Raw genomic sequence first — 25,180 nt, 5'->3', positions numbered from 1 at the left:
TGAACCCCAAGCCACCTTGCAGCTGGAGCTGTCACAGCCCAATCACCAATTCCGGCGCGTCCCGTTCATTAGGACTTAGTGGACCAGTGAGCCTTTAAGGAGGCTGCAAACCCATGCAAACAAAGGCATATTTCTGGGGAGGAGAGCTGGTCTCCCGCCTCCTGTGTATCCCTTTCCCCACTCAGAAGTCCTCACAGAGCGGCTCTGTAGACAAATCTGCCCCCTGCCCCATACATACAGCTACAGAGGAAACTGCGCGTCCACAATATGATAAAACATTGCCAAATTAACATCGCAATTACTGGCCGATTTGTCCTCTTTCATGCAGTTGTAGTTACACTGAAGTGTGTTAGAAGAAGTAAATCGGGTGACCTGAACGGTGCTGCTGCTCTGTGGCCCAGTGTGGCCCTCAGAGCACAGGCTGTGCTTGGGGAGCGGTGAGGGGGCTGCCAGTCCTGGGGCTGGGAGGAGGAGCTGCTGGGAACCCTTGTGAGTGGCAGAGACGGCAGAGAGGGATAAGAGACGGCAGGGAGCTCAGAGCGGATGCTGCGGAGGAAGCTACGGCCCAAGACACACTGATGAGTAGGCGATCAGAGAGGAGGAAGCAAAGCCACTGCATTCCACTGATCTTTCCCAGATTTTCGCCCAGCCAACCCCGTTCCCAGGCCTGGTCCTCGTTCACCCTCCAGGAATTTCTGATGGCAGGGGCTGAGAAGGGCAGAGCCCGCAAGTGCCAAGCCAATTAAGGTTCCATGATAATAGTGCTGGGGCCTTTAATGAATGCAAAAATGAAAACAATCATAAACGACTCACTGCTTTTCTTTCCAGGGCTGCTGCTTTCAGAGCACACACAGGAGTGAATCCTCCTGAGGGTCACCTGCCCTTGAAAATCCTGCTCCCTTTTTTTCTCTCCCCACAGAACACAGAGATGGGGCTTTTCCTAGCCCACGTGGGACCCTTGCAGGGATGTCCAAAAGCCTATATGCGCCCCTCACCCCAACAGGGCCACCTGTTCTATGACTATGCCCTGCACAGGGCTCCATTCAGGGGCCAGGGTGGGGGGGACGCTGCAAGGGCTGCCCAGCACAGGAGCCCTTCTGCCCCTTCCAGCACCCAGGGGTGGCTACAATTGTCCCATGAAAGGCGTGAGCCCTGCCCCTGTGGCGACTGGCCTGGGACAGAGTGACTCGAGGTCAACGTGAGGCACAACACTGCGAGAGAGAGGCTCTGCGTGCCTCTTCACGTGTCGTCATGGGAGGAACTGCAAGGATGCACGGACCACGCCCTCCACCAACAAGGGGTGCCAGGGGGAGCAGCTGCTTTACAACCCAGTGGGCAGCAACCCACTGCGTGAGTGGCGCATGGAACGTGAATGTAACATTTTACAAAGAATTAAGTCCAGAACTTTAAAAATCAGTGCAAGGAGAGTAACACAGCCGCTGAAAACCACATGCCTGCCCCACGTCTGACCGCTCATCCACACCGAGGAACGCTCCCATCACACGCCACGATGAGGAGGAATCGCGACAATATGGAATCTCGGATCCCTTTCCTGCCACTGGAGAAAAGCATGAGCGTGCGGTTTGGACAGCTCAGATTATAAGCACAAAATACTCATCAGCAGGGTTTCAAAATGCTGGCAAGCAGAGTTGTTTTCGTTTGGGTTTCCCCTCACATTCCACACTGATGCATCGATTTCTGCTCATCGTACAAATAAACCAATGTCTAGGTTGAAAGGCTCCTTTTCTAAGGGAACAGCTATGGTGGCGGCAGGATTCCCTGTTTAGGAGCCTGACGTGACAACTTGGCGAGTGGAGTCGCTCCCAACAGTCTGGAATCCTGTACTTGTTCTTCTTTCTGGAATGCACTGGGTCACCCGGAAGAGATGACAGTTTCTGTGGCACGTCAGGCACCACCTAGTCCTACAGGGGAGAAAGGGCACCTGCCAGAGTGCACTGCTCCGAGCAGGTCCTGTCTGCTTGTGCCCGGGCGTCTTCCACCCATTGTGGTGACGCCCAGCTCCCCGAAATGGCCCAGGACCAAGGACACCGCTGCAGTAGATGGTGACACTGCCCTTTGAGTGACAACACCCCCACCCCCTATATGTTCTAGGCATTTAAACTCTTTCATGACTCAGCCAGGTTCCTCGGTGGTTCCTCTGTCACTTACTACTTTCTGTGGCTTAGAATCTTCCCCTGATGAGCCCAACCCAGGCTGCCGTTTCCGGTGCAGACCTTGGAGCCCCTTGTTCACAAAGAGCCCTGCCAGCAACCCACAGGCTTCAAGGCCGAGGGGCTGTTGAAAAACTGCGAGAAGATGGAGACACTCGTGTTCCCTCACAGGGCTACGGCTGAAGGACAGTGGCCAGGGAGAAAAACTGAGAGACAAAAGCCAGACCCCCGCCCGCCTCTCGCCCTGCCATCTATAACGCAGGGGCCAGGACACACTCTGACAGAGCCTTCGCTCCCTCCGCAGTGGCAAGATGGGGGCTGTCCTTGGGGAGCACGAGGCTCCCTCCTGGCTCAGCCACCCCTGGCAGAAGTGGTGGTCAGGGCAGGGGAGGGGGACGGAGTGACCACAGGCCCCGATGGCTCCCCCTCTAGCTCTCTGCCTCTTGATTCCAGACCAAATCCTTGCCCCTACTACCACGAGGTCCAAGCCTCCCCACCAGGCAAATACCCAGCCGCCCCAGACGAGGTCCTCCTCCAGAAAACAGGTCCACACCCCCGCTTCCGGCCCCAGCCCACCCCACCAGGAACCAATTTCTACCCCAGCAAGCATAAGGCTGCAGGTACACCGACTTCTCCACCTTCCTCCTTCCTTCTCTTAGAAGGCAAGCACCTAAAATTCCTAAATTCCTAAAAATTCCACCTTTAATGTGGAATTTTTAAAAAATAAAAAGCTTTTTCTTCTTGGAAAAAGGATGCATGTTTACTTTAGACAGTTTAGAAACACACAGAAATTTTGAAAGAAATAATAAAAATCACCTTTTCAGTCCCTAGCAAGAGGTAACCTATGAACAGCTGACTATATATCCTTCTGATATTTTTTCATGCAAAGATAGGCATATATTTAGATTTTTCTTTTTCTTGACTGAAAGAGATAACAACCTATATATAACTTTATAATGCATTCTGTTCCATTAACACTATAGTGGGAACACATGAGCCAGGCCAGCTACTGCTCTTGGGTGTCCCCTTGCACATACTCCTACAAGTAGGTTCTCTCTCCTTTGCAGTGAGCACGAGCTCTTTCCTTTGTCATCTCCATTTCCAATCGCTCAGCCGGGCCTGAGATACCTTACGTGTCCCGAGTGGCCACGCTCCCAGGAGGCTTGATTTCAGGACAGTCCTTTCCGAGAAGCCATCACCAGAAAACGTACAAACTTTATAATGTGTTCAGGCAAATGGAGCTGCACTATTTGGGAGGGTTTGCAAACTCTAAGCCATAGGGAGTCACGTAGGAAACAGTTAAGAGAGAGGGTCCAGGTGCACTGGGCAGCCGGTGGTGGGTCGGCCACTGCTCAGCCCCAGCCGACCGTGGCCCCTCAGGGGTGCAGGTGCTGTGTCACTTACGGCTGGACGTCTACAGAGAGACGGCACAAAGCCAGATCTGTGGATGGAGCTCAGGCTCCGTTTAGTCCACAGTCAACACAGTTGCAGGGCGGGTGCAGCGCCCGAGCCGTCAGGAGCTGCTTCTGTTACCCAGGCTGACAGCGCCTCCCATCTCCAGCTCAGCATCCACCGTGGGCAGCACGAGAAGGCGGACAGAGGAAAGGAGACCAAAGGGTGAGTGCTCAGTATCTGCTAGGATGGCGACTTGTGTCTACAGAGATAAAGTATTAAGGCCTCGTCCCCTTCCTTAGAACAGTGGTTTGCATTGAAGGTAACTGTCCCCCCAGACTGCTGAAATATCTGGAGGCACTGGGGCTTTCCTAAACCGGAGGATGAGGGGCTGCTACCGGCCCCCGGGGGGTAGAGCCTGGGGATCCTGCTAAGCACTCTCGGTCCACAGGGCATTTCCCACAACAAAGAACGATGCACCAAGGATGCCAGCAGAACTGAGGGGCAGCCGCTCTGGTAGACGGGTGCTCTCAGCCTTGGCGGAGGCAGGGGGCTTTAAAGATACTGAAACACAGCCAGGACCTCAGAATTTCTGATGATGGGGCTCAGGCCTCATTTTTTAAAAGCTCCCGAGTGATTCTCCCGTGCAGCCAGGACTGAGAGCTGTGCCACCTCTCCCCTGTGGAACCGACTCGGGACTCGGCTCAACAGGCACTTGAGAAACATCTGCTGCCCAGACAGCGGTGCAGATTCACCATCTACAGGTTACTGCCCTGCAAACCGCTGGCCAGGCTCATGCTGACTGCCAGCATTCCATCAGTGGCTACCACGGGCTTTTCCTAAGCCAGTTACTCCGTCGTAGGTCAAGAGCAGACAGCCTCCAGCAGTCCGCCAGCAGCACACCAGCACACCAACACACCATGGGCGGAAACCGTCACTTCTGAGACGAGAGAGAGGGGTACAGAGACAAGCTGGACAAGGCGTTCATGCAAAAGAAGCTTACAAAATTCACCTGTGGTCTGTTCCGTCACCCCTCCCAGGCACACACTACAAGAGTCACAAATTGTATATTAAATGCAATCCTGGACACTTCCATGGCTATTAGTGGAGGAGATATAAAAACATAAAAAACAAAACCTAAACCAGAGCCAGAAGGAAAATCTGATATCCAAAATCCGCTAATGCTAACCAGATTTCCTTATAATTGAGATTATCTGAATGGTGAATTACTCACATCTAATTGAGTTACAGAAATTTTCACAAGTCTTGATAGAAGCTATAAAGTGGTGAGAGATGCAAGGATTGGGTTTTTAGTATTAAAGTCAGCACCAGCCAACCCACCCGCTCCAGTTCCTACTCAACAGGGAGGTGTTCTCACCCCACCGTGCTCCCTGGGCCTCCCGAGGCCGCATAGGGCACCCAGCCTCCAGGAATCCTGGCGCCTTGATTCATAGCCGCGGCTGCCACCGGGAATGGGAGGGTCACCTGAGAGCTCCAGCCCTGGGCACCGGACCCTAGTGAGGGGAAGGCAGGAGGAAGGAGCCATTTAATGGGGGTATGGGGTGTGGGTGGTGGGTCAGATACTTACTAGGGGACGGTAGGTGGTGGGGACTCTGGGGGGGGTGGGAAGAGGCTTCTCAAGCTGAGATAAGCAGGTGGCATGCATGTGAAGGGCCTGGGGGAAGACCATCCCTGATAAAAGGAACACCATGTGCAAAGGCCCGGAGGTGAGGGGGAGCTGGTGTGGTGGGGGAACCCCAAGAAGTTCACCATAGCAAGGGGTTCTCCAAGAGGTGGGAGGAGTGGAGCTTCAGGCTGGAGAGGCAGCAGCAACAAGCGGGGAAACAGATGCATAAAGAGGTCCTCTCAGGCAGAATAAAGGGGATCCTAACGCGGGGAGTCGCAGACATGGGCAGACACTGGGTTTAGAGTTCGATGCACTCGACATTCCACCATCAGCACCACCTGCACATTCAGTGTGGTCTTAGGCAAGTGCCTATTCTGTAACCAGGGACTAAAACGTGACCCCTTCCCCAGTCTCCGAGACGACCGGTGAGGCAGCACTAGGGCTGGGGTGCCGGTGGAAGCTGGCACTGAGAAAGGCAGAGGGTGCCGGAATGCGCATGTGTGCAGGGGGAGTGGGGAGGCCAGAGGGGAAGCCGTGAGCTCATGGGAGATTTTCTCAGAGCTTGGAGACAAAAGGAAAGAGGGAGAGGGAGAGGGGGGAGTGAGCAAAGAACCACGAACTAATGTGCGCCTTTTGACATCTTCGAGCACTGTGGCTGAGAATTAAGAGACAGGCGATTGCTTTCTGCTTGTTTTGGGGTGGAGGCTTGCAAGTCCCTTGACTCCAGGCTGTGAGGGAGGCGCTGATGGCCTGGCTGGTGGTCGGCCGCACAGGCCTCGGAGAAGCTGGCTGCTGTCCCGAGCTGTATGGTGGGGGTGGTTTGTATGGTTAAACTGGCACAGGGCCCTTTCCCAGCATTCCCGGGGCTGTGTCTCCAGATCCCTCATCCACTTTTTGGGAGCCAGGGTGCTACAAGTCCGCGTCTGCGGGAAAGGGCTGTGATTCCCACCCCAGCCCTGGGGGCTTTCTAGTCTCTGCTTCGTAATTGCAAGGGCAGAAGCTCCCCACTTTGCCTGCACCCCACAGGCTCTCTGAGGCCTCCAGCAATGTGAGGAACAGGTGGGTGTCTGGGGAATACACAGTATGGCCAGAGGGCAGCGGAGAAGCTCGCCACCCAACAGTCACATCCCACAGCTAGGTTTCAGCAGCTGGAGGCAACCGTAGGCCTGGCCTTGCTCTTACTCAGTGAGACTCTTGAACTCACATGCAAGGTTGGGAGAGGATTTTTAGGACAATTTTTGGGCCACAGAATGCTGTGGAATAGAGAATCCTTTGGCCTCAGGGCACTAGCCTACACTTAATTTAATTCTTGTAATGGGATGATAACCAACATTGATTTATAAATTTTTGAATATTAATGACATTGTTGTCATGAAAAAAAATAGCTTGTATTTTTATTTTAACCACTCTCCAGATTCCATCCTTTTTTTAAAAATTCATTTCCAGTTACATAAAGAAATTGCTTTATCATCGAATGTAAAATATCCATCCCTCCCTCCACCCCAGGGTGATTTATTTTCTCTCTAGAAAAATGTTAATAACTGGCCAGAAATCTAAATGTTAAAAGCAAGGAAAAAATAAATCTTTGGAAATGAAAATAAATGATGAACGTTTTCTGTCTCAGAAAGTCGTTCCTCCCCAAAGACATGGGATGAGGAGGGGGGAGGGAGCCAGCGGCCCCCACGCCAGCCCCTCGAGAACAGCCGCCCCGCCCTGCTCTCACCCAGCTGCCCGCCTGCACGTTCCTGGATGCTAGGAGCGCGTCTGGTGCCAGGCCTTGCTCAGGGAAGCCACAGGTCAGAGTGTGAGAGAGCTCTCGGCAGACTGCCGCCGTAAAACACCCCAGACAGACGGGTCGGGAGACTGCAGAGGCAGGCCCCTGAGGTACGGACGGGGAGGGCTGGATTCCCGGAGGAGGGGCATTTGGGTAGGGTGTGGGCGGGTTGGCAGGAGTCATCCAGCTGGAAAGAGGAGTATGCAAACATGCGTGTTGTGCAGGGAAAGCTGCACGCCACTCCTGAAAGGAGGCGGAGCTGAAGAGAATACCCCCTGATACATAACCAAACCTGATTCAGTGCCTACATCCACCTTCTAGCTGATGGACTAGCATTAGAAAGTCATCATCCCGGCTGCAGCACAGCAGGCAGACCAGAAAGGGGCCACCCTGAGCTGGCAATACCAGTGAGGCAACTACGACCCTGGCCCAAGAAAGAGATGAGGACGGCCTGGAGCAGGGCAGTGGTGCGGATGCGGGAAGAGGGCAGGCGAGACAGACACCTGGCAGGCGGGGTCAGCAATAGTTGGCCATCAGCCACTTGGCATCCAGCTGTCATTGCAGAGAACATGGAAAGCTATAGGCTGACAGTCAACTGTATATTTCAACCAAAAAGAAAAGAGCCAAAGAGAAAGTATAGTGGGAGTATAAAAAGGTGGGGCACATCTAGGTGAGAGGAAAATGAGGACACTGAGCAGGGAAGAGGCTGAATTAATGTCAGACGGTCCCAGGTTTGGAAGAGGTCTTCCCCAATAAATGGTTCTCTAGCCTTTTTTTTTACATACTTCTGTTGACAGGGAGCTCATTACCTACAGAGTCATCCCATTCCATTGCCACCCACTGTGAGTGCTGTGAATCACAGTCTGTTTCTCTGGTATATATATACAGCTTCCCTTAAATTTCCACTGTCATCTGCTCAATGATGCTGTTTGGAAACTTATCTCATTTAGCAAGGAGGGCCAGGCAGTCGTCCCACATACTGATGGAAAGTCCTTCACTGGAGCCGGGGAGAGGCTGAGAGAAGTCACAGTGCAGGGACACAAACTCGGGAACACGTGTGGTTGCCCACGCCTGCCCTTGCCCTCGGGCATAACCCCTCTGGCTGCCCGAGTTCCCCAGCCCGTCCCCCATGCCAGAAGGAAATCACTATACCGTGCTGTTGCAGCCAGCAAAGCAGGCGGACAGGTAGGTGACGCCATCCGCCCCACACACGGGAGTGAAAGAATCCGTCTGGCATTCGCAGTTTTTATTGCAGGGTGAGTAGGGGTCCAGGGCTGAGCCAGGCGCTGAGCTGGAGAAGAAGAAACATGGAACCTGTTAGAGAAGAGCCCACTTCTGATGGGAAACATCCTCGCCCCCTTGATACCTCTCTGCTCTCTGCTTCAGTGAGTGACCCAGTGCTTAACCCTCTTCGTCCCAGACTCACTCACACCTGGGAGCTCTGCAGGTTGCTCCCAGCACCGGGGACCCTGGCTGGCTGGGAGCTCTGTCTGCAGGAGGAGAGGCAGCCTCTCTTTATCATTTGCACCAATGCGCCCTATGGGCTGGGCACACCCTGGGGCTCTGCTCAGGACCACCTCCTCCATGAAGCCCCTCCTGGTTACTGCAGCCTACACCGGGCCAACAACTCCTCCCTGCAGAGCTGAGCACACACCTCTCCCCTCTTTGAGTCATTCCTTGTCTTTTTTATGCCTCCCCAGCCTGGTGATGCTTAACAAACTACTATGACTGTTTCAATAATTACTGTCTGTTTGATCGATTCCATTTCCTGCAGAAAATAACACTAACGTATTTTAAGTTTTCCTTTATGCCACTAAAGGCACAGTTAGCTAAAGCAGCAAATGGCAAAGAGGACGAGGGAGAAGGGGAGCTTTCAGTGCTGTGAGAGACAGTGTCTCCTCTGCAGCATGCCCCCGCCTCTGGGCTCCGAGCACTTCCTGATAAGGACAGGGACATCTGACAGCGAGTGTGTCAGACACCATCCCAGTGCCCCGTGCGTCATCCCCTCTACTTCCAGTGTAGCCCTGTGGGGTGCACCCAGGACAAGTCACCCGCCCCAATGTCAGCAACTCACAAATGGCAGAGGAGGGACTGGGCTCTATCGATGGTGGCAGCTGGCAGAGTAGCTGCAGCCCCTGAGCTTCCTTTTTTCTTACTGAAGACCAATGTCACTACAGTCGGGCCTGTGCTTGAACCGCTGTGCATTCGCTGCCTGAGCACTGGGAAAGTTAGGGCTCTCACTATTTGTCTCCAAACACCGCCATTAATGCAGGTGCAACCCAGAAGGCACCCTGTTTGAGAGGGAGGGGCTGCATTGGGGTGCTGGCTGAAAGAGGCCATGGTGGCGGTGAAGGGGTCACAGGGGTGGATGGGGCCTCACGCATGTGTGTGCATGAGCCCTGCACGGCTGCCGAGAACTGCCCTGCCTGCATTCTCCCATTTCTCCTGCTTGCCCTTGAGGGGTGGCAGGTAAACCCAACTCTACTGTATCTTCTGGCCTCACTGCAAGAGTAGGCCTGGTGGCCAGCCTGGAGGAGGAGACCAGTGTGGGCAGGAGCTGGTATCCTGCAGGCCAGCCATGCCACAGTCTTGGGGCTCCAGGCTGGATTCTCCATGCAGCCTCAGAGTCCCATGTAGGAAAGGGAACGGCTGTCAACACCGGATACATAAAGATAATTGCTAGGTAAGAAAAACAGTCCCACAAAAACTAAGTTCCTTCCCTCCGTCTCTCCCTTCTCTCCTTTTTATTTTTCCCTCCTACTCACCAATTCCAACCCTGGCTAGGGTTTGTAATTACTATTTGAGTGTGACGATAGCTTCTGATGGTGTAAGGAACTACTGAAATCTTTCACTCAAAGCTAAATTTTACAATGAAATTCATTTCCATTTTCAATCTTCGCATCATTCCTACAGTCAAATCCCAGAAGTAGTACTTTCAGTCCTCTGCGGAGTGATGGTGGCCTGTGTCTCCCAGCATCTCTCTGCCACCCTGTGAGCCAACGCTGAGGGGAGTGGTCACCCTCTCCGCCCAGAACAGTCAAAATGATTCTTTGACTTTGGGAGTAAGATGCAGAGGCATCATCCACTTCTTGGCTCATGGTCATTAGGGACCATGATCACAAGAAGTTCGTGGTCACAGGCACTGCTGCTACTCACGTGTTTCCATAGGGAACAGTAACCCCAGCCACGGGGCCTGTGTCACAGCCCAGGAAGAGAAAGGAGACGTAGCAAGCTGTGGACACCAGGTTGACGAGCATGGCCATCCGGATGGCGCCCAGGGCAGACAGGCTGAGCTTCTTCACCAGGAGGCCGCCCAGGAAGATGCCCAGACAGGCACAGGGAATCGCGGTCATCCCTGCAGAAGAGCAGAGGGTATAGCCATGAGCAGGGGAAGCAGGGCCAGTCAGCGACGGGGTGGGTCTCCTGACACCACAGGATGCGACCTCGCCAGGCCCCAGCGTCCCCATCAGGGGCCTCATTCCTGCCGAAGGAGCTCAAGAGGCTGGGCAGACACACACACACAGGAGTCTAAATGCCTCCACCTACTGTGCAATGTGGGGTCCCCGCACAGAAACACAGCAGGCGCAGGGCCTGCCACAGACAAAGTCACACAGCGGGGCACGCACCCACACTTTGGGGCCATGAGTGCCGAGGAGCAGTGGCGTGCTCCCCGTACACGTCTGAGGTGACGTGGGACTGAAGCTCACCTGGGGGTTTTCGCCTGCTCTCCAACTAGGTGAGGGCGGGCCTGGAGCCTGTTTCTCCAAAGGCCCCAAAATTCGCATATCCATGGAGACGGTGTTTTAAGCAACCCCATGACCTCGCAGGAAGGGACATGAATCAAATCAACACTTTTTTGTGGTGAGTAGTTGCAATAAAAATTTCCCCCTCTCTTATAAACAGAGCTATCTGTAAAACATTGGGATTGTAAACCTATTTCTGATTCTCAGAGACTAATGGGCATTTAGGAGGACCAGAAGATCCTAGGCTTCCAGCCTCCTGTTTGCTTTTGCTGTTTTGACTCACGTCACGTAAAACTCGGCTCTAAACCACTGTGAGCAGCGCTCACCCACGGGCAGGGTGTGCATAGCCAACCTCCCAGTCGAGGCTGCCTCCCCTCGCAATCAACAGACCTTGAGGTCAGGCAGCTACATCAACCAGCTGCCGTGTGCTAAGGGAATACATGTCAATTTTAATACTAGGACACAGAACCGATCAGGTGACCGGGCCCCTCTGAGCCTCTCTGTGCTCTCACCTGTCACAGGCCCCCAACCACGCCTACTGCTCCTCCTTTCTCTCCCTGGCACAGGTACTCAGGCTTTGCATTTCCTGGTCCCTCTCCTAGAACATTCTTGCCCTATGCTTTGACTTGTCTGGCCTCTCTTCTCTTCAGAGAGGCCCTCTCTGACTGACCCCAAGTGGTCCCTGCACCCCACCCTGGGGTTCCCTGATTGAGTATTTCCATGGCTCCTGTACAATCAGAAGCTGCCAGGTTTATTTTTGGCTTTCTCGTTTCTTGTTCCTTCTCTCTCTACTTAGTTGCAGCTTCCCTGAGGACAGGAACCCTTCCCACCTGTGCAGCCCAGCCTGCTTCCCTGTGCCTGGCACAGACTGGACCTCAGAATCGCTATGGGCCTGAAGGAGGTGGGAGCTGACAGAGGCTGTGTGTGTGAACTCGGTGGTGCGCCTGCCCGTGACACGGAGCAGGCCTGTGCTTTATTCCGTCTCCTAACAGAGGCAGTGGAAGTGTCATCTGGCAGTGACAGGAACTATAACAGCAGCAGGCTTTGGGGACATCAGCCTCCCCATGTCTCTCTGATGTGCATAGGCCCTGAACCTTCCGGTGGTCTCCTATTAAGCTAACCTATACAGATTGAGTCCTTTCACCCTAAGGAATGAATCATCATCACCAGCCCCTTTATCGTCTGTGCTGCTTTTCTGAACTTGACCTCATTTGCTGGTGACCTCTGGGTGGCCCAGGGCCCTTTGCTGATGTTGTAATTGATGATGCTTGGGCCTTGGCTTACCCTCCCAACACCTCCCTTTCCCCTAAAGGCCACTGACAGCCCCTCCTGCAGCCAGCCCCCCAGAGCCCATGCTGACTGGAGCGATGCCTGGGACAGCCCCTAAGGGCGGGACAGCCCCTAGGGGCCGGCCAGCACCCAGGCTGCCTCTCCACGCAGGGGCGGGAAGGTCCTCCCAGCCAAGTGCTCTCACAGGCAGAAGTCACAGGGAAAGAAACAGATACAAAAAGTCAAGACTGTTTTTCAGAACTTCTGCCCTGAAAACGATTGATTTGTTTGTTGACAGAAAACTGAGGAATCTAATTTTAAGTTGAAGACAGCCCCAATGTCCACACAACTGTGCACTGCAGTCAACACGTAAGGAACAGCACAGAGCAACCAGGAGACGAGAGAGAAATTCTCCGGGTGGTGGGAGGTAGAGCCCGAGCAAGGCTACTTCTCCCACCCAAGTACTAACCAGGCCTGACCCTGCTTAGCTTCCGAGATCAGACACGTTCAGGGTGGTATGGCCGCAGACAGCAAGGCCAGTTCTAATGAAGAAGGTATAACTCTAATCACAAAGGGGTGCATTTACCCTATCTCTGTCAAGCAGATACTACAGGACTGGCTGCGTGCTGCTAATCGGTCTTCGAAGAAACACTTCTGAAGCAGTGCAAGGTAAAGAGGAATCAGTAAGAAGAAAAAAAAATAAGACCCGTGCTTCCCAAGAGGTTCCCAAGGAGATGTGCTATGAACTGGCCACATCACCATGGGCAGATTTTACTCTTTTATGTTCCATGAAGAGTCAAAGCCTGGGGGGAGAGCCTCAAGTCTCGCATTTCTAAATGCCGGTCTCCAGCTCAGATCAGCTTACAGCGCATCCAGTCACCCCGGAGGCTCCCACAGGTGGTTCCCTACCATTCTGGCCTCTATCCCGCTGAGTAACGCTCCCTGTTTTTAACTGAAGTTTGTACTCTTTTACGTCTGACCTTTCAACTCTGTCAAATTCAATCACGCTGAGGCAATGTATCAAAGTTCTTGGTTTCTCACACCATGTGACAGTCTACTGTATGAACATTTTATAAACTATTTACACAGTCTACTGTTGACAGGCATTTGAGCTGATTCCAGTTCGGGGCTAGTAGGCATGAAGCTGCTCTGGATACTGCTCCATATGCGTCTCTCAGCGCGTGGACTGAGGCACTTGTTTCGGTTGGGCACGTGCCCAGAAGTGGGACGGCTGGATCGGAGCAGAAGCATAGGCTCAGTGTGAATGGGCAGCACCACAGGTTTCTCCAAACTGCTTGTGCCGTTTTGCACGCCCACCGGCTGTGGAGCAGCGTTCCCGCCGCTCCGTGTCCCCACCAACACTCACTCACGTCAGTCTGGTGCATGTGGAACAGCACCTCACTGTGGTGTTCATGTGCATTTTCCCGATGACTCAGGACTGCTCAGCACCTTTGCATCCGTTTGCCGGCTGAGAAGTAGCCGGCAGTGGTAAAGGAGGCGCTCAGACAACATCGCTCGCCCTTCCTTCCTCTCGCTCGGCACCATCCGACTCCCACTCAGCAGAGAAGGGAATTCCGTGGGCTGCACCCAGCAGGTTCCAGTGGTCGCCCTCACAGCTCTACCTCTCTCTGTTTCCAGAACAGAGGAGCTCTCTGGTCAGGGCTGCCCACCACATGATCCTGTTCTGCAGCTCTCCTCCTGCTGGCCCTCTTCCCCTCTGCTCAGAAACCTGCTGGAGCGAGTCCTTCCGTCAGAGCAGCAGCTGTTTCCACCCTCTCGCTCGACTCCCAGCCCTACCCCCACCTCCGTCTCCCTCCCTCCTCCACGGTCTGTTCCCTCTCTTCCCTCTGGTGGGCTGCTCTTCACACCTGGGCTCGGGCCCCTGCTACCACTCCGAGGACGCAGCCCTGGCACAGGCTGAAGACGCCCCGGTTGTGAAAGCTAACAGGACAGGTGAGCCTCACCTTGCTTGAGTGCTCACACTGCTGACGGCTTCCTTCATTGGAAGGCCTCTTCCTTGGCTCGTGCGGCCCAGGGGTTTCTTCAGGAGGCTGCGCAGACCTCTCTGTAGCTTCATGGTGGTGTTTCAACCCTCCTCTTCAAATTCTCACGTTCCCCTAAGTCATTCCACCCCCAATCCTGTGGCCATCCACATGGGATGCCACGGAACCCAGGCTCGCTGCCACATGACTGGCCCCGGGCTCGCTGAGCTCCCGGCTGAGCCCAGGGCTGTCACGCAATGACACAGGCACTTGCACGGGGCACCGCGCGTCAGCGCTCTCCTTTGCCCCCCAGATCGGACTCTCCCCCGTGTCTCCACGTCTGCAGCCAGGGACCCGGGGGTCCTCCTTCACTTCCCTCCCTGTCTGAGCTGAGACCACTTCACACACTCACATAACTACCACTGCGTCTCACGAGGATGCCCATGGTCTGCTGTGGAGAACAGTGCTAAGCCCATGCTTCGGCTTGGGGAAAAGGGCTGTCACGGGCCATTCATCACCCGGCCAGGGGCATGAGGACAGAAAGGGAGTGCATGGCCTCCAAGCTCTGTATTTGCTGACAGAGGGTTTTATGTGGCCAAGAATATGCTTGTGTTTTCATGTGCCTAACTCAAGCCTGCTAACCCTTCAAGATCCATCTGGATTTCCCTTTTCCTTCGCCATTATCACTCCCCAAATGCTGCAGTTCACACCTATCTACCGACTTCCTGTGCACATTTTATATTTTAGTTCCTTATCACCACGCACTTGGAGTAATTGCCTCAGGTGGGCTCACCTTACCTGGAGAATGCACGGGGACCACGTGTACACTGCTGCTGCAGAAGCGGCCTCAGCACCTTCGGACCGGACTTCTCCCAAGCACAGCAGCACCCCCGCACCCGCTCAGGGGCGCTGAGGCGCAGACTCACCGAGCAGCTGGTTGGCAGAAGAGGTGGTGAGGTTAAACTGCTGCTCCAGGTACTTCCCCAAGAAGGCAGCGAAGCCGGCCACCACGGCGATCTCCATGCAGGCAGCCAGGACGATGCAGGTGAACACCGGGTTGGAGAGCAGGTGCTTGGTGACCTGGGGGATCACTGCAGAGAGAGGTGGAGGGCCACGGTCCCACATGCTGCACTCCCAGGCCTCTGTCCCCGGGACCCCTTCTTGCTACAGGTTTGCCTGCCTCAGTCACCCCCGGTGTCCCTCAAACCGAAACCTGTCACCTGTGAGTCACCCATAACTGTGAAAACTCTGGCTTCCCAATAGATGCTGATGTTTTGCCAGAGAAATGGACAACTACTAAAACAGTAAAGGCTGTAACGTGTGTTTGATTATAGTTCACTGGAATTGCTAAAACATTTTATAAGGAATCACAAGTTATTTTCATTTCCATCTCCCACCTCCAAAAGGAGTTTGGGGTTTGTTTCTCAAAAAGGAAAATAATTTGTTATTAATTATGGAAGTATAACTATGTTCTACCAACATATCTAAGTATATATGTGATTAATATTTATAACTGTATGTGTGCATTAAGAGAATGTATGTAATCCTAACAGTTTCAAGAAAGAAATGACATTCCAGCGCTTGCTCCCCTGTGCACGTTAGAGATATGTAAAAATCTACTCCCCCCTCCGCGTTGCTCCCACTGTCACGGGACCTCCCTGCACAAAGCCGCCCCGAGCAGCCCAGCGAGGGTCTGAGTCTCCACTCCTGATCTGGTGCCGTCATTCCCTACTCGGCAGCCGAGGGGATCAGCTCAGATCACATTCCTCCTCCCAGCCCACCCGAGCCGACCCCTAGACCCAGTGCCTGGTCCCTTGGCCACGTGGCCACCCTTCCTGTCATACCCCGTCTCCCTCGGGTGCAACCCCGCTGCCTGGTGCTGCTGCTCCTCTGCACCCAGGTCCTCCCCCTCAGATCTCTGCACCCGGGCTGCTCCCTCTAAGGGAACACTCTGCCCCCAGGTCTGTGGCCCCCTATTTTCCTCGCCCCACAAACCAACTGAGAAAGAGCTAGCCGCTGATGACAGCTGACACAAAAGGGTGTTGCAGCCTGCGTGCCACTAAGTGCCACCAGAGCCAGAAAGCACGGCTTGCTGAGGTCATGGGTTTTAATCTCATTTTATTGTACTCTATTTTTCTTACAATATGTCATTTTCTAAACAGCAAGCACTTCCTTTATATTAGTGCTTTTTAAAATGGGGTATTTGGTTTTTTGTTAATTCTTTAAAAACAATCCAGTGACAAGAATATTTCCAGCGATCAGCATCCTTGGCACGTGGTCTCTGACCAGATCTCCTCCTCTGTGGGCTGACAACGGGTCCCACCAGCATGCAAGGGGGCTCTGCCCACACCAGGCCGACCCGTCATTTCAACGTGTGCTCACGGAGCGTTACCTGAAATGTAACTGACACACCACGTGGCTCGTCACAGACATCACAGCGGAAGACGACGCTAGGTTAGAACCACCAGATTTAAAGTTGTTTACGGAAACATCTTACGTAAATAATGGAACTGGTGGCAAGCAGAGGAGGGAAGTATTTGTGGAAGTGGTAGGGGAGGGATGGGGTCAGGGCACCCTGCATCACAGGGGAAGACAACGCTCCATCCCAGGTGCAGCCTGGACTGCGCAGTCCGGGAAAACCTGGTTGGGGCCAGGCCCAGACAAGCAGAGGTGAGCGGGGAGTCTAACACCATTCCTAGGTGATGAATTTGCCAGCTGTCGTAGAGAAAAGACCTAATTACACAGGTTTAATCTCATCTCCTAGGAGACGAAACCTCTAAATGGCCCAACTAATTGGAATAAAATAAGAATAGAGGACACATAAGTTTTAAGTAATGTTAACTGACAAGCTCAATAAATCAGAAGGACAGAACAATGGGTCAGGAACTGGCACATACACAGAACTGAGAATTTATCGTTCTCGGGAAAGGTGCCAAGTTTCAAAAAGATTGGGATGTCGGGGTCCTTCGACACAATGAAAGACAGTCAGCGATGAGAATGGACCGAGCCGGGTCACTGGAGGCACCAAACTGCTGAAGGCCGAGCGGCCCGACGGGCACTCCAGCTGCAGAAGCACCCGGCCAAGGCAGAACGGTGGCCACAGCGGCCCCTCGTTAAATGACTACATCCTTAGGGAGGCGGCTCTTGGACTACATCCACGTACGCCACACACACAGGAAAAGAACCTTCAAAAAGGCGAGAGTCAGAATACAGATGCTGAGGGAGCAACTTTGAATCCGTGCTTTCCAGCCATGTACAGACGCTGCTTCACTGCGAGCAGCTGGCCCTGGTGTGTGTGTCTGTTTATTGCAGGGCTTCAAACATGCAGGGTAATCTGACTTTTTAAGAAATGTCATTCCAAATGCATGCCTACAAATGGATACACTTCAAATCTATGTTTCAATGTTGGAGATTTTCCTTTGTCAAGTTTACATTCTTTAAGTATTGCACAAACACTTACAGGAATACTGATCCTGTCACTTTTAAAGCTGTGGATTGTTAAAAAACACAGATGAACAAATCAGGCATCAACAGAGGGCAGTGAAGAAAGTATGTGCCTTCTCGTACAAAGCCCCTGGGCTGGGAAGGCTCCCTCGTCATAAATCACTGCTGACTTGCTCAAGTGTGTGGCACACTGTGAGGGTGAAGTGCACCTGTGACGAGGGACTGGCTGGCTGTGTCACAGAACAGCAAGCTTCGCACGGCAGAGAGCGAGGTGTACCGATCGTTACCAGGTGGCAGGAGCACCTCCTTGGCGGGAATGAACTCGGAAGTTGAGGCTGGCTGTGTTTTGACAGATGACAGCGCAGGTGCTCAGCTGTGGGGCTCTTTAGGAACAAAGTGCTCTACACTCTGGAAACACTGGTGACAATCAACAGCAGGCTGGGGACAGCCCAGGAAACAGCCTCCGCCTCCCTGTCAGAATCAGCTCCTCTCCGCCGTCGGAGTGCGGAGCTCAGCGTGGTGCACTTCCCAGGGAGGATGGCCGCAGCCACACCTGCTGAGACGGGAAACTGCTGCTCCCACCAGTGCCGGCCCGGTGCCGGCTCAGCAGCCATGTCCTCGAGGATCTGAGCTTGACCACAGTCTGTCCGGGCCCCGCAGTGGCCTCAGCCCCGACCCAGGCCATCATGACGGTGGGCAGATGGACAGGGCATTTCCAAACAGAGGCAGCTCTAGGCAGGGGGTGCTTTTGTACTCCAGCAAGCATTTTAATTATCCCAGAAGTGATCCCACTTCGGTGCAAAGGAATCCTTGTCCATCCAGGTTGGAGCTGCCTGTTTTTCTCTTAATATCTAATGACTAGTTTTGCCTTGAATCAGATGTGAAAACCATCAAGCGTGAGGAGTACTGGACGGAAGGCCCAGGGAAGCCTCTGTGGGCCTTCTCTGCAGGAAGAGCATTCTTTCTTCCCTTCCCCAAGCTGCCTGGCCTCCAGAAATGCCGCCTTGCCCTCGTACCCAGCCATCTCCCGCCCAGGTCCTCCCCGGGCCCCGAGTTTTTACTGCAGTGAGGAAAAGGACTTGTAACACTCTCACAGGAAGACTCCTTTCAACTGTTCGGCCCTATCCTCCAAAGCTCCAATTTGAAAAGGAGTATTAGCTTGGTCCTAGGGCTCTCCCAGCATTTCACGCTTTTTCATTCAAATGAGGGTAAAGTCCATAAAGTTCTAAATTCCTACGGAGGCAGCAGCCAATGAGGCGGCGCAGGCAGACAGAAACCGGCAAAGGCGGGCTACACCAGGCCACTGCCCACATACAGCCTCCCTTTGCCACGTGCGTCCCGCCTGCTGGTTTCGCCTCAGAAGCTGGGCACTGGGGTGGGAGGCGGGTGGGCTGGCATCATGCAGCTAGGAGCACCTGTCACCTCTCCTTGGGAACACAGTGATGTCACCAGCAGAAGGGGACAAGGCTGGGACCAGTGGCCGAGGAGAGATCTCTGGGAAAACCAGCTTCCCACTGCTGGTCTTGGGGAGACGTTCCCACAGGACTGAGATATGCTGGGATCCATGGGGCCCCTGGAAGGGAGGCGGCGGGTCTGGGAAGGGCCTGGGGACTAACGCTGACAGGGCGCTGCCCAGGGCCACTCTCACCACTCACACAGAAAAGCAACCTCATGAGGGCCCTGTGCTCTCAGCACAATTAAACGCCTCCGCCTCCGTGCACCGACAAGGAAGGAGAGGCAGAGCACCGCCCCCTCATCGGGAAGCACAGTGGAAATCCAGGCCCCGACACCTGCTGCCGCAGCAGGTCTGGGCTCCAAGAGGCGCTGCTCCCAGGTGAAGACTCAGCCACTCACACGAATCAAGGATGCGGGCCTCAGAAATAACCGTAACAACAAACGCCTTCTGTGGCTGGGGAAGATGACCAGATCAGGCACGACTCAGGCTCAGTCCCTGCTTTTTGAAGGAGAAGAGGTAGAAAAGGATGGGAGGGACAGAAAGAAAAGAAAAAAAAATAAAGACTGCAGAGTTGAAAAAGGAGGGGCCGGCACACAAGAGGTTTCCCGGAGCGAGGTCGGCCGAAATAGCGGCTCAGCACCTGGTCTACAGAGCCAGGTCACGGGGACTCGAAATCTGGCTTCCAGACCGAGCAGCCAGAGCACGCCGCCCCACCCTGTGATTGCCTCGGCAAAGAAAGGAGACCCATGTGGCCCTGAGCCCCCGCACGCAGGGGAGAGTAAGAATAGTGACAATGAACATAATGGAAGGGATCCTACTGCCTCCGGGAGCGCCCTGGAGCGGTGTGCACCCAGGCTGCGTGGAGAGCCTGTGTGCAGCAGACGTGGGGCGTGAGCACAGCAGGGAAGGGACGGGGCTCCGGGTGGTGGTGAGCGGGACACCTGGGAGCCATGGCTGGAGCCCAGGGCTTCCCAAGGGGACCCCTCACAGCAGGCCAGGGCCCAGGAGGCACCAGCCCTGGCCCTTCACCTTCTTGGAAACTGAAGGCGCCTTGGGCAGTCCTGGCTGTGGGGCTAGTTAGACTCTGGATACACCTGCCTTTAGGCTCCCTACTGAAACTGGCCTTGACTTCTGATTTTTTAAAAAAAAATATTGTTAACACACCATGGCTAACAGTCCCTGAAAGGGCAGGTGGAGCCAGTATGTGTGACTGATGGGCAACGCCAGCCAGCCAGCGCTGGCTGGGCTGGGTGGCCTGTGGTGGGTGGGCTCCATGAGTAGTGTTTTTGTCCGACTCCCAGTGACTGCACCGCAGACAGGAGGACACCAAGGCTGCCCTGGGAGGCACCACACACTCCTGGCCTCACAGTGCAAAGCGGTGAAGGGGCATGGTCTGCACTCCGGTCTGCCTGTACCCAGAGCCCACCCCTAAAACTTTGGGATTCTGTGTGGGGACTGGAATCAACAAAGAAACGTTTTTCTGAAAGGTGAGTCACTTCTAATGGGGGACCCAGGAGCACCACGGAATGGAGCGGTACGGGGAGCTGGGCTGGGTGAGACAAACCACCACCCTCCTGACCAAATGAAGGAGGGAGGAGGGAGCAAGGAGGATGCAGAAAACTACGTGACAGAGGCAGGGGAGTGAAGCCACGGCAGGGTGCATCGCAGGACAGGCGACGTCGGATGGCCCAGCAGAACGTCCAGCCGCCGCCACGCTGGCTCCCACGTGCCTTTGCAGCCTGTCCCGCCCCCGACCCTGTGCCCTGTCATCTGAGAGCAGGGACAGGGCGGCTCCTCCCCCAGACGTGGGCCTGGAGCCAGGTGAGAGAAGATGCTTAACAAATGCAAAGTGGATTAAAGAACCTGAAACGAATGAATGAACTGCCAAGTCTTCAAAGTAACTATCATACTCTCAAGAAACGTAAACTGTGAAAACAGACCGGTTTGTGGGCACACCACAGCGACAGTCCACAGGTCTGGGGGCCACGACCGAAGTGGGAATAATCAGCTGATGTGCTCGTTTCCACTGCTGATTTCAGGGGTGCCCAGACTGCCCCCTCACGCAGCTGTGGGGAAAGTCCAGGGAGCAGGGAGGCCTGTGGCACCCAGACATTTTCTGGAAGTGCCTGCTGCCACACACTGGGCCCAAACCAGCAGCCTCAGGCCCACTCTGATGTTTTCGCTAGAGATGAGCCTGCCCCTCACCAGCACCCGGCTGCCCAGGGCCCCAGGAGCTCCATGGTACCCGCTCATCGTCACCTGAGGGAAGTAGCTGGCCGCCAGACTTCCGTCTGCCCACCTTTGGTAGGTAACAGGTGGGATGTAGTGCATCCCTTGTACAGTGAGTCCTCACTCAACTAAACCTGCATTAGGTCTTGCAACTGTAAGCAGACAGATTACAACAAATCCAACGTTCGCAGAGGCCAACTGATGTAAAGAAGGGTGGAACTCCCACCGCATCTCGTCAACAGTGCAATACAATGACATTAGGGGACCTGCCACAGAGAGAAGGTCTCGGTCTGAGTGCACAAAGCCCCGCTGCACAAGTTGACGAGACAGGGCACGGCCATGACCAGACGGTCCCCGGGGGTGTGCACACAGGACTCCTGTGACTGGCAGCATACAGGCCATGGCCTGGCCTGGACACCCAGGGCTGAGGCGGCAGACGGTCTCCCTGGCCATGGCATCAAGAAAGACAGCTGTGACGGGCAGTCCACAGGCGGGGAGCATGGCTCCGAGGATGAATCTTGGACAAAACACACCCAGCCACTCAGCCTGCAGAGCGAGGGCTCTGGGACCGCCAGGCTCCTCACAAAACATGAGGCTGGAGGCACAGCCTCGTAGTTCAGAAAACTGTCACAGAAACATACTGAGCCAGCAGAGGAGGGAGGAGGCAGAGACACAGAAGTCAGAGGCGTGAGCTGGGTCCCATGGCCAAGCCAATGCTGGTGGGGCCCCTGCGGGAGGGGTGAGTATACACCCTGGCCAAGGAGCAAAGCACCTGCTAGGAAGACGGGCAGGAAAAGACGTAGAGCCTGAAGTCACCAGCACAGGCTGCCCTGAATTACTGGGCCGGCAGGCCCTCTGTGGCTCAGTGGCTGGGGCGCCGGGAGCAGACCCTCCCCACACAGGTGGGTTGCCACAGGCCAGCTGTGGTACTCAGACCTGAGTACTGAACACAGGCTGGAACTCCGGGAGGGGCTGGGGGTGGGGAGGACAGCTTTAAGGAATGCAGCCGACGGTGCTGGGCTCAGCAGTGCTTGTCCAAGGGAGGGAGTGTGGGCCCCTCCGTTTCCCAAACACGCACTGCGCCCTACGCACAAGGGTATGAACAAACCCAGATGCAGTCCCTCCCCTGGGGAGCTTACAGAGTAAGTGAATAACCGTGACCCTGACACAGACAGCGACATGCCCTGGAGGGGGTGCTGTTAGGAGGGCAGGAAAATGTCCTTGGGAAGAAGATGGGCTTGAGATTCCACTGGAAGGAAGAGCAAGTGCAAAGTCCTGGTGGGCAGAGAGCCTGGGGAATGCGTAGGACTTAAAGGCTGGTGACGGGAGGCTACTGTGGGGGACCAGGGCAGCAGTGGTGTTCACAAGAAGCTGGAGGGACAGAGTATCACCTGGTGGGGTGGCCAGGGGGTGGGCTCTGCCTCTGTCCCTTACGCACAACACAGCGGGATCCGAGGGGCTCTGGAACTGTCGTCGTGTGGACTGAGAGCAGAGGGATCAGGCTGGAGTGCAGGAGATACCAGGAGTGGGTTGGGGGGAGAGATTGAGGTGGTAAAATCAGCAGAACCAGGTAAAGGATGCATTAGAGGGTGGGGACGGTGGAGAAGGCAGGGAGCGGGGCAGACTCCATCTCCCCTACAAGCAAAGGTCCCCTGGAGTTGGGTGCTGCCTGGCAACAGCACGAAAGGGCTGCGGTTCCCTCAACCCCAGGCTGACACCCTTCTTCCTTCTCAGTTGCTTCATGAACAGTGGATTGAATCCTTGTGCAAAACACTGGAAAGAGCTCAGAATTTAGAGTCTGGAGACCTGGGTCTGGTCCCAGCTGTCCTGATGGCTGGCACAGAGATCAATCGCATCTGCCTCATCGACAGAACATGTGGGAGGTCTGCACAAGGGCTTTGGAGTCTAAACCGCCCTCCCTGTGTGGGGGCTGGTTGTTAGGACTCTGAGCCTGAAGCACCGCCCCTCCCTGCCGCTCAGCTGTGCCCAGTGTCAGCCGGTACGGCCATCCTTTCTGGGACGGGAAGAGGCCACTTGGCAGTCAGCGTGAGAAGCAGAGACGAGAGTGCTCAGATTGATTGCTCTGCTCTTTCAATGATCAAAGGCAGGGCTCTGCCTTCAGATTTTAAACTGCTGCTTCAGTTACATGCATCCAGCTAGAAAGCCCATCAGAGGGTCAGGACGTGCCCACGATGCTCGCAGGCAGTCGGCTCTTCCCTACCATTTTCGATGTACCCCGTCTCAAAGGCCCATTGTCTGAGGTGCCTCTGCTGCTGAGCCAGCAGCCAGAGGAGTGTCTGCACACGCTGTTGAAGAGTCAGCTGGAACCCGCTGATGCCACGTCTTCAACAAAGGGTCGGTTTATCACCCCAAGACACAGTGTAACGGTCTAGCTAAGAGGATGGACACTGGGGTCCCAGCCAGGACTCACAGGCTTTCCTACCATCTCTAACTCTCAATTTCCTTATCTATAAAAGAGTTGCTGATGCCTTATAGGGTCAAGGAGAATTAAACAGAAAAGTTCTTGGAAAGCAAATGTTAGCTTGTGTGTGTGTGTGTGTGACTGGGTATGCACAGACACATGCATGCTGGCAAAAAAGTGTTCATTCGTTCGTACAATCCTTCATTCTTCCAATATTGCCTACATGCCAGGCACCGTGCTATGCAGTGGAAACAAAGATGATGGAGAGCTTTGTCCTTGGAGGAGCCACAAGTTTTGGGCAGATGCAGATGAGTGGAGAGGCCACCCCTCGTGGGCTAGCAAGTGCTTTCCAGGGGCCGTGTGGCATACGGGGCACGTGCACAGAGGGGCCATAGGGGTATTCCCAGGAAAGTGGGGACTGAGTCCAGCTCAGAAGGACCGAGGGAGGAGGATGCGCCAGGCAGAAACAGCGGCAAAGAGGACAGCGCCTGATGTGTTCCAGAAACCATCCAGAACAGGACAGCAAAGGTACCCAGAGGTGTGGCTGCAGAAGGGGGTCCAGATCCCTACCATCGAGGCCCCTTCAGTGCAACACAAAACTGGACGTGAGATTTAACATACCAGCTGGCGATAACACTGTGCATTTGCCTATTACGGTCCCCTGAACTCCTTCCTCCCTCTGGGTCTGGCCTTCCGCCAGCCATTCTGCAAACTCTGAGCTTCTGGATACAGGAGGCCTCACCAGGTTCAGTCCCGTCCTCCTGCCCCCAGCTCACCTACACAGCTCCCAGTGTAGACAAGGGGAGGGACAGACACAGTTCTAGACATGAAAGGAGGGATGTAAGGGGGCAAGATGGGTCCTGGAACATGACCAAAAAATGCTCTGGGGCATCTGAACAACAAGACCAAGGAGGAGGGGCTTTGCAGCTGGGTATAAAAGGTTTGTTGGTACAGCCGAGATGCAAGAACGGGTCTTGAATTTGCAGAATTCCACCTGGAGGGGAGACTGGAATTTCACTAATCCAAGCATTTGTTTGCCTACTGCCTGCTCTGCAAAATGGTCCCATGACAGTCACAACAAGATGGGGGACCTCTGGGCTACACAAGAAGTCAGCAGTAACAACCTGCCCACACGTTCTTGAACAAGACTCATCTTTCTTGTAAGAGTTGAAAACCCAACTGATAACCAACTCTGTTGGGAACAGACTCTCAGAGTCTGCTTTTGGGGGAGAGTCTCCTGTAAAGTAAAGCACAGGCCCCAGCTGCTGTTCACCAGAGCTTGGCTCCCTCATGTCCAAACAGGAAAAAGGAGTAATACTGACCTCATACAGCTGCTGTAAAGATGAAACCAGATACCATGTTAAAGCCAAGGAGCGTTAAGCAATGTGGCCAGCATTGCATAATCAGGAAGTGGCTGAGCTGGACTTGAACTCATGGTGACCTTCTTGGTTCCTGCTGGGAAGGGGATGGGGGGCCTGCTCTGGGTGCAATGCCAGTTCTTTCAGGAGCCTTTGCTCTGCAGAGCGTGGAGGGGACACAGATTAATGGCCGAAGAAGAAACCCTTTTGCAAGCTGAAGTGAATCAAATGAGAAATTGCAGCATATAGATTTTTAGAGCACTGTTAATTCCCCTGTCATGAAAGGATCTCCGCTTATCTGTAACCAGAACGT

The 25,180-nt window shown here is 54.4% G+C and overlaps 1 protein-coding gene across 2 annotated transcripts in view; it reads right to left on the bottom strand.

Moving 5' to 3' along the window:
- SLCO3A1 (solute carrier organic anion transporter family member 3A1) overlaps nt 1-25,180 on the bottom strand; it is a 208,663-nt gene that overhangs the window by 12,039 nt on the left and 171,444 nt on the right. For both annotated transcript variants that reach the window (XM_037053685.1, XM_037053684.1), the window contains exons 5-7: nt 14,885-15,049; nt 10,121-10,319; nt 8,117-8,255 (exon numbers count right to left, since the gene is read on the bottom strand). In XM_037053685.1, coding sequence (XP_036909580.1) covers nt 8,117-8,255; nt 10,121-10,319; nt 14,885-15,049 — 503 coding nt within the window. The remainder of the gene's footprint in view (nt 1-8,116; nt 8,256-10,120; nt 10,320-14,884; nt 15,050-25,180) is intronic.

This window comes from Sturnira hondurensis, unplaced genomic scaffold (assembly GCF_014824575.4).
Source record: "Sturnira hondurensis isolate 20B ecotype Veracruz unplaced genomic scaffold, ASM1482457v3 Scaffold0007865, whole genome shotgun sequence".
Taxonomy (NCBI): domain Eukaryota; kingdom Metazoa; phylum Chordata; class Mammalia; order Chiroptera; family Phyllostomidae; genus Sturnira; species Sturnira hondurensis.
The sequence above is the reverse complement of the archived record's forward strand: the minus strand, read 5'-3'. Positions and strand labels throughout refer to the sequence as shown.